Genomic DNA, 18,947 nt, shown 5'->3' with positions numbered 1-18,947 from the left:
ACCGCTTTAGCCGCGTATAGTTTAAAAGCATCTGACCAATATCATGTAACGATAATTTATTCCAAAATTCCTGCCTTGAAAATTTTTTGTCGCCAAATGATAATTTCTGCCGAAATATTGTTGAGTGCGCATGTTTATATTTTGGGGAATTCCATGCAAACCCGACCAATGTCTGACCCTTGCCATTTCTGATTTTCTTCATAAAAATTTTCTTTAGCTGTCCCAACTCTGAAACAGTACCTTAAATTTTTTCAGAGTTTTAATTGAACTGTTCAATTATTCATAAATATTTAAAATTAGTTGGAAAAGGATCTGTTTTAAAATTCTCAAAAATTCCTCAGCAACTGTATTTGCTATTTCAAATATTTTAAGACCCGGCCCATGATGGGACAATTTTCCCCATTTTCTTTTAGCTCTTTAAATTTTTGTAGTCAGCTGTAAGATTGTTTGAATGGTCTGAAAATTTCTGGATCAGTTCCATTATGGAGCGATTTATTCCATTTTTTTTTTTTTTTTTTTCTTAGCACATTTAACTTTTTTCTATCAACATTATAATGAAACCGGTCTAGAAGTGTCCTAATTAAAAAATAGAAGTTTTGAGAATATTTTCAAAATTTTCAGTCCGTTTGAACAATGTTTTAGCTGATCAAAAAAGTTATGAGTGATCTTAAAAAAAAAAAAAAAAAAAATCGGTCCATCATGGGCCGGCCTTGAAATATTTGGAAAAGAAAAAACAGTTGAACAGTTTTGCGAATTTAAGAAAAGGTCCTTTTCAAAACCACTCTCAATATTTAGAAGTAATTAATCGGTTGAATAAAAAATCTGAAAAAATTGAGGGTACTATTCCAGAGTTGGGACAATTGCGGAAAAAATTTTCAACAAAATCAATCATGGTGAGGGTCAGACGTCGGGAGCCAGTCAAATATTAGCTGATGCATTTTTTTGCAAATTTTTGCATCCCACCCCTAGTGATAACCATTGATAACGTTTTCACGTTTTGCCCATTGCTGTTTTTCAACGTTAGCTAACGCACTTTCAAAAGACTTTGTAAATTCGACGCCTCCAGTTATTCTGAAGCAGTAAAATGGTAATTTTTGTATCGACGTTTCGGTAGATTAACGTTACTAACTTCAGCTTCATATTTTATCAATCTTGGATGATCACGAAAAAATTCTTGTTCAGAGAGCAAAGGCTTTGCAAACTGTACACTGAATCGGTACTGTTGCAAAAAAAAAATTTACCGCATAAGTTAAATAAAGTTAATTAAAAATGAAGTCAAAATAATCCGTTTTATTTGGAAAATGAATTGCCTGCTGACCCAGAGTCCTTATTAGATTCTTTGACGCAGAATGTTGAAATTCTAATAAAGCTAGATGAATCAGAATTGGAAGAACAAACCGATTTGCCTGCCGAATGCTACGATAATGAGCCAAGTACATGTAGGGCAATATTAACGCAAATACTGGTCAGTGAAGATTACTATGAGCAATATTTGTAGTCATATGTATAGTCGTCCATTGACAATTAACGATCGAAATATTGTCATCTGTGCAGCTGATCTTTGTAGTCATCTGTATAGTTGATACATTATTTTCGATCTAGTATATCTGATGACTCGTGTTTTTATAATTTATTATGTGACTTTTTATATATATTTTTTTTGTTTTTACAAGATAAATCATGTAATACATTACACGTCAATTTTTTTCAACACATTACATCATTTAGTATATGTTCATTTTCAGTAGCGCAGCCCCCACCAATTGCAATCGCGCGGTGCGCAACGGCTAAGAGCAGATGCTCATACGTATGGTAAAGTTGCGAGCGGGAGTCCATAGAATCGTAGAAAAGCGACGCTGAACTTCGTCTATTCAACATTCGGCTCTGTTAGCGGTTAGACCTAATGTTGCTACTCTAATATCGGATATTTCTCATATTAGCTCCGATTAGTTATATTCCTTCCGCCGCTGTTTGTCTCTGATTTTATCGTCTAATCGCATGAGTTTGATTAAATCAAGTCCCGCTTCTTATACTAAATTTATGCTAATCAATACGTATCGTCGTACTGTGATTTGCTCTGTCTACTTCTGCTTCGGTTAGTTTGTACTCGTCAATTAAGGTAAGTCTTCTATTTTGGTTGCGTCTAACGCAACGGAGGGATCGGATTATTGCTTTTTATCACACTTTTTCGTGATATCACATTGGCCACAATTAACTATTTACGTAAATTCGAAAATTTGGTGATTTTAACGATGCATCTCTAGACGCCAGGTTCGATTCCTGGCTCCGTCGTTAATTTTTCGAAATCACCAAATTTTCGAATTTACATTCTTCAACAATTTTCTTCTCGTGATTAATGATATGCGCATCCTCGTATCATTTAATAGACGGCTTTGCCCGTCTTACGTGGATTCTCATTAGAAGTAGGAATTCAAATGTAAACATGTCATCTGCACAATACATTCTTTAACGGTGCTTGAGGAGACGAAATTCTTAGTACATTAACTATTTACTACTGACTCATCACACCTGGTACTTGTTTCGCTTGATCCCTCACGGAAAATATTCTCAACTTGGGTGTAAATTTGTATCGTCAATCTTTTACTTATGGAAATTCAGCATTATCTGTAAGTTGGGGGTACAAATTGACACCAAAGTTGAGGGTTTCTTCCGTGAAGTATCTCTGTCGCATAAATGTAACACTTGCTAACTGATCGTAGTTTAATTAAATTTTTCATAATTAGTATGTTTTTATACACTTCATTCTGTCTTATTATTGTGGTGTTTTATAAAACTCAATAGCCGCGTGATTAATTTTTCGTCGGTGCAGCATGTATTTTATTCATTTACTGACTTTGATATGTCTATTTATTTATTTATTTATTTTATTCTGGTACACAAATTCTATAGAGATGCATAAGCATCTGTACACAGAACCAGAAAAATACATCTAGTATAAAACATACACATTATAAGAACAAAAAATACAAAAAAAAATAATTTATTACTTATTGTCTATATTGCATAGCAAAGTGAAAAGTACCAAATTACACTCAAAAGTACACAGTTATTAAAATAAAGACTAGTAATTCGAGGAAACAATCCAACATTTTAGTTTTTTCTTTAAGGTTTTTTGCTTACACGCTAGTGACTTTAGATTGTTAGGTAACAGATTATAATACTGAATTGCCATATAGTATGCATTTTTAGTGCTAATCGTCTTATTAATTTTTGGTAGTGTCAGGAGATTAGATCTAGTTTGCAGATGTAATTGTCTATTAATTAATAGATTTTTACATTCATTATAATAATACATTATTGCACTAACAATAAAAGATTCATTAATATTAAGAGGAGCAGTGACATATTGAGTTACAATATTTTTTTTTTTTATTAATGAGAACGCAACGTATACCCGTCCAGTTATCAAAGTCCTATCAATTTTCGTAGTCTGTTGAATCCTACCAACTACGCAATAAATTTGTACAGCACTTCAGCTACAGTCAGAAAAGCCAAAATTAATAATACTCTGACAGAGTAAACAGTGGACGCAAATCGTTGACTTTAATTACCTTCTGAGTCTTCTGTATTGAAATGACTAAAACTAAACTGATATGCATAACTTCAAAGTCAGAAACGAGTAAAAACGATGAATAATCTCAATTTAGACGCATGTATTTATTTAAAATAGTAACTTTAGTGTCTTCAATACGACTCCTGTTTTATGACGATGGATAATATTTTGATGGATCATCTGATGACATAAAACAGACTGAGACTGTCACAAATGTTTCGACGAGTGATATGAATAAATATTTTAACATTATTTTTTCAACCATCAATAATTCTTGTAGTATACGTGGTTTACGAGTTTTCGTGGAAAACATATTATTACTATTATCCGATATTATGATTGTGCATCGCGCTAGCGACTGAGAGAGGGGCAGTTGAAGACGAGCGCGTGAACAGAGCGCGTCGTAAATAAAAGGCCGTTAAGGGGGGGGTAAGGTCTTGCACTTTCGAAAATTCGAATTTTTTTTTATCTTATCTTGTTGTTAAACATTTCAAGAATATACTCCCAAAATCTTAAGTCGATCTAAACAAAACTCTTGAAGTTATTTTCTACTTAGTCTCCTGCCCTTTAACATAATAGCTCTGACAGCAGGTATACAGCTTATTCACTTCTATCGTTCTGGTCCATTATCCTGTTTCGAGAATATTTTATTTAGTAAAGACAGGTAAGTAAAGCCATAAAGACATATTTTATATTTGTATGCATACTATACATTGTACAATATTTTAAAACGAGAGACGAGCATCAGTTTGTCGTTGTGCGTTCGATCGTGCGCTTGTGATTTTTTCTCAAAACTACTTTTTCAAAGTCCGTGTTCACTGCTATTTGAAAACTGCTTGACCGATTCATTTCAAACTTGGTACACATTTTCTACATATGAAATATCTCCTCCCAACGTTTAGTTAAATTTTTTTTTTTTACATTAAGGGGGTTTCCCACCCACAAAATGTCAGAATTTTTCGTGAAAAATAGCAGTTTACAGTTTAGATGGCCACCAAAAATTTTTAAATGAAACAAAAATAATCAAAGAATGTTGAGGGGAGGATTTAATGATACTTTGACTAAATTTTAATGGTTTTTGGTATCGGATAATTTCCGACCGAGATATAGTGAACACCGCAATTTGTTGAAGTTATACTTCTTTAGGCGCGTTATGAAAAACTGATGAGAGTGAAATTTCAAGATGCGCGCGCATCACTGTAACGCAAAATTGTAACACAAAATTAACAGGATGAAGTTGCCCACTCAACCGAATTCAATTTCAAGATGCGCGCGCATCACTGTAACACAAAATTAACAGGATGAAGTTGCCCACTCAACCGAATTCGTTAAGTCTCGAAAAAAAGCTAAATATTTATCCACATGGTTTTAGTTACGTGTTTTATTTTCATACAAGTGCGAATTATATATGTGGCAATAAAATATATTCAGTAGTGATTTAAATTGAATATTTGGATTAATATTACTTACTATTTGTGAATATTAGTGAAAAAATTGTGCTAAAATACTTTTTCAAGTGCTCCAATATAATTGAGGTTAGTTATCCGTATGTATTATTTATTGATATAAATTAAAATATCATTATTTAATATAATTAATACTAAATATTATTAAATTATCAATGTTGAAATTTATTATTGGTTTTTTAATATTTACAAAATAAAGAAATAAATTTAATAGAACATTTAATAAAAAGTTCGTGACAAAAATTTAATAGATTATTGAAATATAATGTAAGACATCCGTTATTTGTTTTATTGTTTTTTAATGATGCCAAAGAAGTATAACTTCTCACGCGCGTACATAAGTACACGCACCCATTTTTTTTTTCTGAGACGTTCTGGAAAGTTGGAAAAACTAGTTGGATTTACCGGTTCGATAAAGGGTCACTTGTGGCAATTTTGGTCGAAGTGAATGCTGTGTTCAGTCCCACGGCATCGATTGATCTGCTGCGACGCGAGTTGGCCGAAATTTTCCGATCGCTAGTTCGACAATATAAAGAATTGCCCCCAAAAATTAACGCACGTGCTACGATGACTTCGGCACTCACGACGATCGATGCATTCAAAGAAAGTGCAAGTTGGTCGGCCTACAAAGAACAATTGGATTGTTTCTTCCTTGTTAACGACATTGTCAACGAAAAAAAAAGTGCCACTTCTCATAACAAAATTATCTCCGGGTGTTTACGAAATTTTGAAAACCTTGTCTACTCCAAAATCTTCACTGGAAAAGACATACGAACAGTTAGCAAATCTCCTCTCAGAGCATTTCCAACCGAGTAAAGGGAAAGCGGTGTAACGCTATACATTTCGCCAGCGTAAACATGAGCCAGGGGAAAATGTACAGCAGTACGCCACAGAGCTGCGTCGGTTAGCGACAAAATGTAACTTTGCGGATGCCGAAAGTCAACTATAAGACCAACTCGTGGTAGGCATAACAAACAACAATATTCGATTGGATATTTTAAAAAAAGAGACGTTACCAAGCCTGACGGAGATCGTGAGAATGGCCACCGCTATCGAGTTGGGGAAAACTCGAGCAACTCAAGTAGGGGCGACGGAGGAGATCAAAACGAGCGTTTTTGCTCTACGCAATATATGGGCCGCGGTATCGAAGCGAGGTGACAACCCGTCAACAAAGAGCTCGCACGACTCCACGTCCCGCAGAGACGGGTAAGCAACGAGATAATACACAGCCTTGACAACAACACCGGGTGACGGTAGCTGTTATTGTTGTGGTAAAACCGGACACAATAGAGCGAGTTGTATTCTACGTTTGAAATATTGTAGCGAATGTGGGAATCAGGGTCATATATTTATAATGCGTCCAAGAAACCGAAATCGTTATAGACGCCCATCGTGCGACGGTAATTCACACCAGAATGCAAATGCTGTAGAAACTGAAAGGGACGTGGAATCTGATTGCGGGGATGATCTTGAGTTAAATTTTAGCTTGGTAGATGAGGTCGAGGAGGACGAAGAGTACGCAGTTTTCTCAGCCGGTGAGGTTGATGGAAAGAACAGTGTTGAACCGTGCTTTGTTGACATATGGGTAAATGAAAAAAAATTAAAAATGGAAGTAGACGCCGGGTCGGCGATTTCCGCTTTTTCGTTGAAAGTTAAAGGTAAATTTTTTCCGACTTTGGCGTTATCTGTAACCAAAAGAAAATTTAAAGCGTGCGACGGACGTAGAGTTTATCCAGCGAGAATTCTGAATGTTATGGTAGAATTTCGGGGTAATAAAAATTCTCTTGCTGTACGTATACGACGGGGCGGGTCACCCACTCCTAGGCCGTGACTGGTTAGCAGCTTTCGAACTTTGGCCGCCCAGTTTTGTAGATAAGAATGAGCGAATTGAAGAGTGTAAACGGATTGTTGATCACGAACTTCAAGGGCAATTTTCAAAAATTTGTGAGAAGTACCGCGTAATTTTCGAGCCGGGCACTGGTCTCTTCACGAAGGGACATTTAGATCTGAAAATCAAACCGGGGAGCGTATCGAAATGCCTGAAAGCTCGACCAGTCCCCTTAGCACTGAAACCTTTGGTGGAAAACGAGATTTTACGTCTGGTGACGGCTGATATCCTCAGATCGGTAGAATATAGTAATTGAGTAACACCTATAGTACCTGTGCTCAAGGGGGACGGATCGGTGCGTATATGCGGGGATTTTAAGGTAACTTTGAACCCCGTACTCGAAGTTGATCATTTCCCAATGCCACGGATCGAACAGCTATTTGCTGCGTTGCAAGACTGCACTGTGTTCAGCAAAATCAATTTGAAAGATCCGTACCAACAAGTTCCTCTGACGGCTCAAGCCCAAGAGTTGGTAATCGTTATTACACACATGGGACTTTTCAAATATACGCGTTTTCCCTACGGAGTATCGACCGGCCCAGGTTCTTTCCAGAGAATCCTTTCTCAGTTATTCACAGGTGTCCCGGGGATAGAAACGTTCTTAGATGATATCATCATCGGTGCACCGACGGTAGAAACAGAATTAGAACGATTGGCGGCCGTTTTCAAAACATTAGCAAACGCTGGTTTTAAAGTCAAGAAGAGCAAATGCTCGTTTTTTGAAAAGAAGATTACGTATTTGGGGTTTCGCACAGATAAAGGAGGCATTCGTACGATACCAGACAAAGTGGATGCGATTAACAACGCATCCATACCGGCGGACGTAACGCAATTAAGATCATTTCTAGGAGCAGTGAACTATTTTGCAAAATTCATTCCGAAATGCGCACAAGAATTAAAACCACTTTATTCGTGTTTAAAAAAAGAGAACTTCGTATGGAGTCAGGAATGTACGAATGCATTCGATCAAATCAAACAAGATCTGGTACAGTCAAAATTGCTCGTACATTTTAACGCTCAGCTGCCAATTTTCTTAATTTGCGATGCGTCTAAATATGCGGTAGGTGCCATGATCGGTCACGTCAGGCCGGATAACCAAGAGCGACCAATCGCATTCGCAAGCAAGACGTTAACCAAGGCGCAAATGAATTATCATCATCTGGATAAAGAAGCGCGTGCAATAATCTTCGGCATCACTAAATTCTATGAATACTTATTCGGTCATGAATTCATCCTAAGAACGAATAGTAAACCATTGGTCCGCATTTTTGGGCCACTCGCTGCGATACCGATCATGGCAACAGCCAGGTTGCAACGTTGGGCGATTTTCTTGTCTGCGTTCAATTATAAAATTGAATATATTCCGGGAAAACAAAACATGGTAACCGACTGTTTGAGCAGATTGCCTGACAGCACGAAAAGCGATGAAAAGGAACATCATCTGTCAGGTGACGGCGCACATTTTTTTTTTTTTGAATTTCGTGATGAAAGAGTGTACGACGATTGATTGGAAGAATGTTCAAAGCGAGAAGATGAATGACACGATATTATGCAAGGTGAAACGTATGATATTTGACGGTTTCCCACCGACGATGGGCAAAAACGATGAGGTAAAACCGTATTTCGTAAGGCAAGACGCGTTAGACATCGACGCCGGTTGTGTACTGTGGGGTCATAGGGTGATAATACCTCACAAACTAGGTGCAGCGGTTTTTTACGAGTTGCACGCGAGTCATTTCAAGATCACGAAGCTGAAAGCCATGGCCAGATCTTTTGTGTGGTGGCCAAAAATTGATAGCGATTTGTAAAATGTGGTAAAGCAGTGTGAGCAATGTCTAACAACACGTAAAGAGCCAGCCAAAACTGCTTTAACGCCATGGGTTTGGCCTACTACTCCGTGGAATCGAATCCATGCCATTCCTCGGACCCGTTTTTAATCACACTGTCCTTGTGGTGATTGACAGTCATTCCAAGTGGCCTGAGGCATTCGTCATGGGTTCGATAACAGCGGAAAAGACAATACTGATACTCGAGTCGCTTTTCAGCCGTTACGGTTTCTCCGTGCAACTCGTTACGGATAATGGACCGACTTCTGATAGCGAAAATTTTAAACGACTTTTGAAAAGTTGTGGGATGAAACATACTCTCACTCCACCCTATCACTCCGCAACCAACGGCGCAGCCGAGAACTTTGTCAATACGTTCAAAATTGAGGTTAAAAGCATCGTAAACTCGGGAAAAACATTCGACGAGGCAGTAATATTGTTCCTTATCGATTATCGATCAACGCCTCACAGCACAACGAACGAGACACCATCTCATCTGTTTTTAGGACGAGAGTTGCGTACGAGATTTTCGTTACTACAGCCACCGGCAACCAATGTCAGGGTTTGGACCCAACAAAATGACTAAATTCAAGATCGTCAACCGAGCCGCGAAACAGCTTTCTCGGTGGGAGAGAGAGTGATGATTCGGGATTACCGTAAGGCGAAACCGAAGTGGATTGCGGCCAGAGTGACCAGAATTTTAACCTCATTCGTGACGTATGAATGCCAGGTTGCAGATAGCGGCATCAGCTGTAAACGACACGTCGATCAAATGATTAAAGGAGTCCCCAGAAACGCCGGATCGCAGCGGGGCGAAAAACAAGATGATACGTATCGTACAGGCCGCGTCGATCGGCATGGTCGGCTGTCAAACATAATACACCGTGAGTGCGTGGGTGATATGTGTAGGCGATGTATGAACATTGTGAACATTACATGTTTTTTGTTGTTTTTATTTTGTATCAACTATCGTAATTATCTTGGGCTCCCCGATACCTGCGTTGAAAAATATCTTCGATCAGGAGAGGGAGAGTGTAGTATACGCGGTATACGAGTTTTCGTGGAAAACATGTTATTACTATTATTCGATATTATGATTGTACATCGCGCTAGCGACTGAGAGAGGGGCAGTTGAAGACGAGCGCGTGAACAGAGCGCGTCGTAAATGAATTTTTATTGAAGAAACAATTGGTATAAATAATGTTATCCCAGTGGGGTATTGTCAAGTCACATTTGGAGAATACTCTGTGAAATTTTGGTGAAAAAATATAAAGATTTGAGCCAGTGGCAGCAACTCTTGTCCGGCGCCTCGGAAAAAAAGCCTTTTGCGGTGGACATCAGAGCTCAAGACTGGATTATGTAAAACACAAAAGCGAAAGTGATTCTTTCAGTTTATAAGTTTATCTAGGTAACCCTGTCGAGAAAAAATGTTTTTTCCATTTTTGGATTTGTGGTGGCATTCTAAAGTCAAAAACCCGATTTTCGATCAAAAACCCAACATTTCAGCCCCCATAAAAAATACTTGAAATTAAAAAAAAAAAGAAACTTGACAGGGTTATCTCGCTAAATATGTGTAGAGAAAGTGTGTAAAAAATCAAATCGATCGGTTCAGTAGATTTTGAGTGACAGTCTCCACCGACTTTTAAAAAGCAAGTTGTGGGAAAATCGATTCATCCTGCCGCGCAAGTGCTGAAAATTCCATTTGAGGCACTCATACCAAAAATGCTGTAGTACCGTCAACTTTTCTCGGATCGACTTGAAATTTTCACAAAATGTTCCTGAAATATCGTACTTTCACCTGAAAAATTTTTAAAAAATCATAAAAATTAAATACCCCCCCCCCCAAATATAATCGTGTCTCTCGTTTCTATCCTCCCAGAATATTACAGTTCTGTTTTTACATCTGTGTGAATTTTTTTATTTACCGTAGCTCTTTACCTACAGTTATTGTTAGTGATATCTCAACCGATTTAAATGCGGGCTGATTTAAAATGATTCACAAACTTAAATATTCTGTTCCTAAATTTTACTGTTAATTATCATCATTCAACGAAGTACAACGATTACCTTGTAATATAAATAATGTTGGAGACATTATTTAACAATCTTTTTACTCTACCTAATCAATTCATCACATCACAAAAATGCGACATCCTCTAATAATCGGTAAGTAAAAGAATCATCTAGCTTGCAGTCCACTGGTTTATAATTACGCAATTCTGATACAACCATTGGCATTAGGGTTTAAAATTACTACTTCATCACTAAAACTGAATCACTTACAGCTATTCTTTCACTCCCCAAATTAGAAATAGAAAAAATTCACTGATTCCCAGCTATAGGTATACCATTGTAAAAACACCAGTAGACACACGCCGACGATTCAGTGACTTTTTACTAATCTTCTAATGATTTTCTGTACATATACATTAGGGTGGTTAAAAAAAAAATTTTTTGTTCTTACCCCCACAAATGTTAGGGTTTGTTAAAAATAAGATCATCCCTCTCTAGCTCAACTTTAACAGGTCGCTGTTTTGTTGATTGCGAACTAGAAAACTCATCTTTTGGGAGGATCTTTTTTCTGCCAACACTACCATTTGAGAAGGATGGGAGTGAAATTTTTTTCTTTTTTTTCTTGATCTACCCTAATATTCACTGATGTTTCCCAACGGTATTCTTGTCATCGATTCATATTTAGGAAGCAGGATTAGATGAACTTATAATTTTTGAGTTCTGTTCAAATCAGGACTGTTAGCGGAAATACATTCCGCCATAATTTCAGGAATATAATTATCCTACGACTTAGCTGAAAAGTTACCAATACAGAGAAGACCGCCCCCCTAAGCCGCTAATTATTTTTTATGGCTGTTGAGCACCAGGCACAAGTTGTTTTAATCTATGTCGAGCCAATTCGTCATTGTGATGTCATAACTGAAAAAAAAACATGAGAATGAGAGTTTTACTTAAAATAAAATCTTGGGTTAGAGAAAAGGAGACAGCAACCGAGTATGAAAGTGAAGAAACGGCACTGTTATTGGCAATGAGAGTAGTTCTATTGAGAGAGTGCACCGTACGTGTAAATTAATCTTATATCGTAAGTAACTGATAGTAAGTCTAATTAAAAACATATACTTCACACAATACAGTACTTTCAATGCAATGGTTTTTCTTGACCATTATATCGCTCGAAAAATGCTTAATCATCGAAAAAATAATGAATAATTCAGTGCAGGTTTAAATATTATGTCATACATACTCGGCACTTCTACCGAAAGGTTATGAGAGACCCATAGTATGTTATTTCCAACTCCAAAGTTGGTGGATGTTTCGTATCTACAATATTTTGAGGCCTCGATTCTGTTCTTCCACCCATTACCATTTTTACATATTCATGATCGTTCAACTGTTGAAAAAATCGGAATTATTTTTGAATCAAACAGGTAGCTTGAAATTCAAGTGTCAAATTATCAAGACATTGAGACAATTCATTCTTCATCGAAAAAAAGTATAAGTATTCTGAAATTATTTGAAACATCACGAAGATTTCACTTACATCAAATTACACGAAAAAATGTGAGTAATGGGAGAAAATTGTTATGTTTTATCGGATAGAGTACCGGGAACACCTGTCACGGTAGCGAGGTAAACCATTTTTATTTGCGTACTAATATCTGATGGAGCGCCTAATCATATGTTAACCGGATATGGCGCTCCAGAATAGAAATAAAATATTGTAACCAGTCGTTTCAGGTTGTTTTGGTAGTACATTCAGTCGTAATGTATTTGCAACGAAAATTGGAAATGGAAATGGCCGGAAATATTTCCAAGTTATGTCACATTGCCGTCAACCGAAAAGTATGCTAACGAAACAGAATTTGTCGTATCTTGCGGACGGAAATTATTTTGCAGACGGAATTCCAACCCCTTAGAGTGTAGCCATTTATAAAGTCTTTGCAATGAAATTTTTTTATAATAAAATGAAATACTTCCAATGTGTTAGAACAGACCTAAAGCATATAGAAGCAGATCTTGCCTGGGAAGAATCAGTTTAAGAATACCAATCAGGGTTACGTTATGAGGATATTTGATCTGAAAATATATTTCTGAAATGAAACGTCGTTATTATGTCATGATGACAGCAATGAAAATTAGAAGCGTCAATGCAATTACAGTCCGTTTTCACTGAACTAAAAAATATATCTCTAGACGATAATAGTTATTTATGCTACATGTGGGATAAGTAGCAAATAATCGGACAGTCGTGTTGTTGCGACATGAGCAGCGTAAGGTTTATGGGACATTCGTATGAAGACGAGTGTGGTAGATGTCGCTATGAGCCGTCAGGCGAGTTGCGACAACCACACGAGTCTTCATATGAATGTCTCGTAAACCTTACAGCGAATGTCGTAATCGCGACTGTCATATTTGCTACTCATCCCACACGTAGAATACAATATTTTTTACAAAAACTGATCTGGAAGTCGAATTTGAGAGTAATATAATAATTTAAAAAGTAATTTTTTCAATTATTTTGAATTTTAATTTTTGTTGCATAAAAATTATAGTTTTATAAATAGTATAAATATCTTTTTTATTTATTAATCAAATTTCAATATTATATTTTATATTAGATTTTTAATTTGAATAGCAAATTATTTATCATGGAAATGAAATGATACATTTGAACAATTGTTTAAAGTAAGAATAATGTTTTTACCCGGAAATTTAATATTAGATGATAAATCAACTCTTTCATTAATAGTGGAATTATTGTTGATTTGTGATAATGGTTGATTTGTATCAACAAATTCAGTTGAGTTAGGTTTTGCCTTTTTTAATGGAGGTATTTCTAAATTTTCGTTTTCTTCATAGCCATGACTTTGGTTACTTTGTTCTTGGATACTAGTAGTTATATCAGTTGATGATGTAGAAGTACTTGGACATTCCGCAACATTGATAGTTATGTTTTGTCCGATTTTTTTCACCAATCCTTTGTTTATTTTTAATTGAGTCTTCTATGTATCCTTCTGCTACTTTGTTTGATTGCCACTCTCCGTGTCTTTTTATTGTCGTTAGGTCAGCTCCAGAATCAGCAAGAAGAGTCGTAGATGTTCGGCGGAAACTGTGGCCCGTGTACAGTTCTAGTTCTCATAGATTTAAAAAAAATGCTATTTCTTTAGGCATACTTCCAAATTTGTTTATACCGATTGGTTGTCTTGTACATTTACCTTTTTGGAAGTTTAAGAAAAACTTAGTATACTTGCAGTTTGTAGGCCGACAGTTTATATATTTTTTTACGATGGTACAAAATTTATCTGTTACCGTGAAAGAACGTGTTTTATGTGTTTTAGTGTCTGGTAAAGTTACTAAGATCAAAGAATTTTCATATTCTTGGACATTACTAACGTCTACATTCCATAGTTCTTCTCGTCTACAAGCGCCATTTATACCAAAGATCATTATAACCTGAAAAAAAATTCATTTTAGTATATTTTGTAGTTAATATAATTAATTAATAAATTATATAGACATTATAGTTTTTACCTTTTGATCTAATCGTTCGGTATCGGGTGCAGTATTCAAGAAATTTGAAAAATCTTCTGACGTGGAAACTTTGGCTTTTTTAGGTTTAAATCCAACGTTGAGTTTTTTTAATAAAGCAATAAGTTTATGATATGTTTCAATGTTAATATTCTGATTAATCATCAGTTTTTTTTTAGCATTGAATATTGTGGCGAGAGAGATGATGGCTTTAAAATTTGATGATAAATCATTAAAATAAGCTAATAAAACATTTTCGGAGAATGTAGTTGTATTTTTTTCAGTTCTCCAAGACATCAATTTGTCGTAAGCATTCGTGTATTATTCTTTTGACACTTCTGGTAGTAAATTTGTTGTTGCATTTTTAGCTGAATCAATTAATTGTGGTAGAGTTAAAAATTTTTTTAAGTCATCCATTGTTTTAAACTTTTATTTTAGCACACTGTTTTTTTTGGTGTTAAACACAGTTATGCGTTGCGATGTAAATAAATTAGGGTTAGAGCTGATCACTTGTCTTTAATATATGATTTACATGAACGATAAAACTTAAATTACTATAGCAGAATCAGATGGCATTTCAGTAGTTTCTAGTAAATCAAAAAAGATAGAGTGTGCTTATATTTCTATAGTAGTATAGTTTAGGTGGAATCTGTGCAGTTATTTGATACTTAACCGAACATGTGCGTTTATGAAACACATATAGTCAAGTATGCGATTATTGATTTCATTCTTGGTAAATTCATAACAAGTAAATCTTGTTGTAGAGGTTAGACCAGAAAATAACATTTGTTTCTTTCACATTTCGGCTCTGGAAGGTCGTTCGGTGTATTTTTATTGTACATTGCCAATGGTGTGATGTCTTGTCAACCCGGACTTGGAATCTGCTATTGATCGGGTATGACAAATAATAGGTATACATATCGAGGGCTAGGGGCCGGAAGAGCATAGCCAGGGACTGGCGTAATAAGTGATTTTTAGACCTTGAGTGACGTATCATTTTACATAAGGGTATATTTCTAAGGATATACGCTACTGTTCGTGCAAAAATTTAAGATGCATGATTAATCAGAAGTTCGATAATTCTGTCAGAAAAAACTGAAACATTGGTTCAGGTAATCTTAAAAGCAGGATTTTGATCTTTTTCACATTCTTCACACTGTGACTCTCGACCAATTGGAGGTAGTAGACACGTTACGGTGTGTGCTTGATATAAAACGTCAAGCTCTGAGCTTTCGTAACATTTTTTGAATTATTTTTGATACTTTTCAAAGTCGAGCGTCTAACTTTTTGATGCCTAGGCCAATGTTGTAAGTATGTAAACAGTTTTATTCTTTCAAAAATAACAAGTTAGACGTACGTATACGCATTACGCATGTACCGTGAGTATCCCTAGTCGTCGAACATTGCGTGCGCCTGATTCAAACTTTGTCAAACCAAATAACATTCGACGTTGTCAGGACAAATAATATTTGCCGGTGGAGATGGTCATGGCGGTCTCAATAAACGTAACATAACCTACGGCCGTCGAATCTAATCTTAGGATTGCAATCCAACAAATCATTACGCCCGCGGTATTCTAAGTTTAGATTCAACAGTCATGGGTTATGATATGTTTATTGAGATTGAGTTTGTTTCGTGCTCGGCCGACTGTAGCGTTGTAGGTTTCCCTATAGGTTAGTTTTTTTGGCTCACCCTAATGCACATGATTTGTCACTGTACGAAAATGATTTTTGCATTCGATGATCATTTGGAATAAATAGTACGATACCATTTTCAGCTACGGGAAAAGTAATAACTATATTCTTTGTTTTTGATACAGTGAAAGAATTCTTGGCGATAAAACGCCATGGCGATAAAAATTCCACGATGTATAGAAACCACGATATCAGCTCCACTGTTACAATGGAGTTTCGAGGGCCTTCGAACAGCTTTATCCGTCGGATCAATGGTTGGGTTTATGGCATTTTTAGAACTTCTGATAATGTTCATGCGACCAGACATCGTCGATAGGGACAACAGAGTACGCGTTGTGTCTCCGGAAGACATGCTTAGCACTTATGACTTTGTGATAATTGGTGGCGGATCTGCAGGCGGTGTACTTGCCAACAGATTAACAGAGAATGCAGACTGGAATGTTTTGCTACTGGAAGCTGGCGACGACGAAGCGGTCATATCTGAGATACCCGCGATGTTCCTTAATATTCAACGTACTTACATGGACTGGGCGTTCAAGACTGAACCTTCAACGAACTATTGCAAAGGCATGATTAACAATCAGTGCAGTTGGCCCAGAGGCAAGGCACTTGGTGGTAGCAGTGCTATCAATTATATGCTATATGTACGGGCAAACCGTAAGGATTACGACATATGGCGAGACCTGGGCAATCCAGGATGGGGATACGATGATATTTTGCCATATTTTATAAAAGCAGAGAACATCTCGATTTCCGATCTTCGTGAATCACCTTATCACGGAACGAAGGGCTATCTCACCGTGGAAACTTACAAATACAAGCATCCGATTGGAAGTTATTTCATGAAGGCCATTCAGGAAATGGGTTACGACGAAGTGGATTCCAACGGAGAGACGCAAACTGGAGCTGCCTATCCACAAGGCACTCTTCAAAATGGCCTCAGATGCAGCGTGGCGAAAGCTTACCTTCGCTCCATATCTAATCGATCAAATCTTCACATCAGCACAAATTCAATGGTTCATAAGATTTTGATAAATGAAACGACGAAAAAAGCTTACGGCGTCGAGTTTGTCCGAGAGAACGTAAGGTACACCGTTCGTGCTAAGAATGAGGTGATACTATCTGCGGGTAGTGTACAATCACCTCAGCTACTTATGCTCTCGGGAATTGGTCCCAAAAAGGATCTAGAGGAGATTGGAATCCGCGTTATTCTCGATAGCCCTGGAGTTGGGCAAAATCTTCAGGACCATGTCGCCCTCGGCGGACTTACCTACTTGATTGATCCACCATATAATCTGTCAACATCGACATTTTCAGCTGCAGAACAGTTTTTGATCCAACGTGAAGGTCCACTGTACGATGCTTCATTGTCCGAAGTACTGGCATTTATAAATACAAGGTAACTGCATTGATAATTACTTAGCAAGAATATGTTTTAATGGCAAGTAGACTTTTACATCGCAGACAGTAGATTTCACGTACACAAGTTAAATCAGTTTAAGTCCAAAATCTGTAAGATTTGTGACTAGACAATGAACCAATCGTCTTGCTGAAGATTTTCTTTTCATAGCAATTGGTATAGATGTACGTGAAAAAAGCTTTCGTGTCAACCTCGCACGTGCACAATGCTTTAACCACATATAGATCTGTGCTATTTTATCAGTTGATGCTTTCAGGTATGCGAACAGTTCCGAGGATTATCCAGATATCCAATTGTACTTCGGATCAACGGCTGATAATTTGAATAAAGCAGGTATTGAGCACGGTTTCGGTGTGAGAACAGACTTCTACGACAGTTTGAATGCAGATATCATCGGTAATGATTCATACGGTGTAATACCATTGTTATTGCGCCCAAAGAGCAGAGGTTACATCAAACTGAGAAATAGTAATATTACAAGCCCTCCGATTATAGTTCCAAATTACTTCGATGACCCACATGATTTGGATGTTTTGGTAAGTTAATAATCTTCAGTGGTAGAGGGTCTGATTCCGTGCTGTATATTAAATTTGAAAAAGAAAGTACAATTTTGCTCTTCATTTGCAACATTTCCAAAGATTTGGTATTCGCCGAAAGAGCTTCGATTGTAAAGTAAAAATCTCACTTCAGGGTAAGAGCTGATGTTACTCATTTTCGGGCCACGTGTTGACGAAAAAATTATCCATTTCTTTATTCACAGTAGCATGGATTAAGTTTCATTTTGTCGAAATTTTCTCGTTGCGGGAAAAAAAATAAATCCCCCCTGTAAAATTGATATGCAAACTGAGGGTGAAGTTTTAATACTCTAACCGAAAATATGTTTATACGTTTTGATACGTATTGATCGATATCGCGTATTACAGGCAGAAGGAGCCGTTGTTGTCTACAATTTTAGCCAGACTCCGACTATGAAGAAACTTAACGCCACAGCTAATCCCAATTTGATTTCCGAATGTGCGCACTTAAATTTTCCATCTCACGACTATTGGCGCTGTTACTCACGATTCTATTCGCTGACGATTTACCATCCAACTTCAACTTGTAAAATGGGCCCCGATGATGATGGAATGGCCGTAGTTGATCCCCGCCTGCGAGTCCGCGGGGTGGAAGGTCTTCGAGTAGTGGACGCTTCAATAATGCCAAACATAGTATCTGGCAATACCAACGCTCCAGTAATTATGATCGCAGAAAAGGCAGCGGATCTCATTAAGGAAGATTGGTGTGTTTATCCACGTGCACGGAACCAATCTGCCGATTCCGACGCAAATTGCAACTCCACAAGTAATGTTTTTCTGTCATCTATACAATTTCGGTATTTCATATTTGCTTATTGTGTGTATGCTTATTTCGAAAACTCATTCTATATTTAACTCAGAATACAAGAAAAGAGTTCTACAATAGGAGCTAAGCAATAACTAATCACTCGATACATGACGAACTGCAATATATTTTTTCAATTATACGTATATTGAGCTCGT

At 36.9% G+C, this 18,947-nt stretch overlaps 1 protein-coding gene across 6 annotated transcripts in view; it reads left to right on the top strand.

Moving 5' to 3' along the window:
* The first annotated feature begins 1,884 nt into the window (after positions 1-1,884).
* Positions 1,885-18,947, top strand: part of LOC107227006 (glucose dehydrogenase [FAD, quinone]) — a 30,658-nt gene continuing 13,595 nt past the window's right edge. For 3 of the 6 annotated variants that reach the window (XM_046740252.1, XM_046740250.1, XM_046740251.1), the window contains exons 1-4: positions 9,905-10,113; positions 16,115-17,388; positions 17,666-17,945; positions 18,333-18,750. In XM_046740252.1, coding sequence (XP_046596208.1) covers positions 16,142-17,388; positions 17,666-17,945; positions 18,333-18,750 — 1,945 coding nt within the window. In that variant the 5' untranslated portion in view covers positions 9,905-10,113; positions 16,115-16,141. Of the gene's footprint in view, positions 2,120-9,904; positions 10,133-10,809; positions 10,921-11,531; positions 11,863-16,114; positions 17,389-17,665; positions 17,946-18,332; positions 18,751-18,947 lie in introns of those variants that run through there. The other 3 variants (XM_046740248.1, XM_046740247.1, XM_046740249.1) reach the window with 3 other exon arrangements.

Source organism: Neodiprion lecontei, chromosome 5 (assembly GCF_021901455.1).
Source record: "Neodiprion lecontei isolate iyNeoLeco1 chromosome 5, iyNeoLeco1.1, whole genome shotgun sequence".
Lineage (NCBI taxonomy): Eukaryota > Metazoa > Arthropoda > Insecta > Hymenoptera > Diprionidae > Neodiprion > Neodiprion lecontei.
Note: the sequence above shows the minus strand (reverse complement) of the source record. Positions and strands in the feature narration are given on the sequence as shown.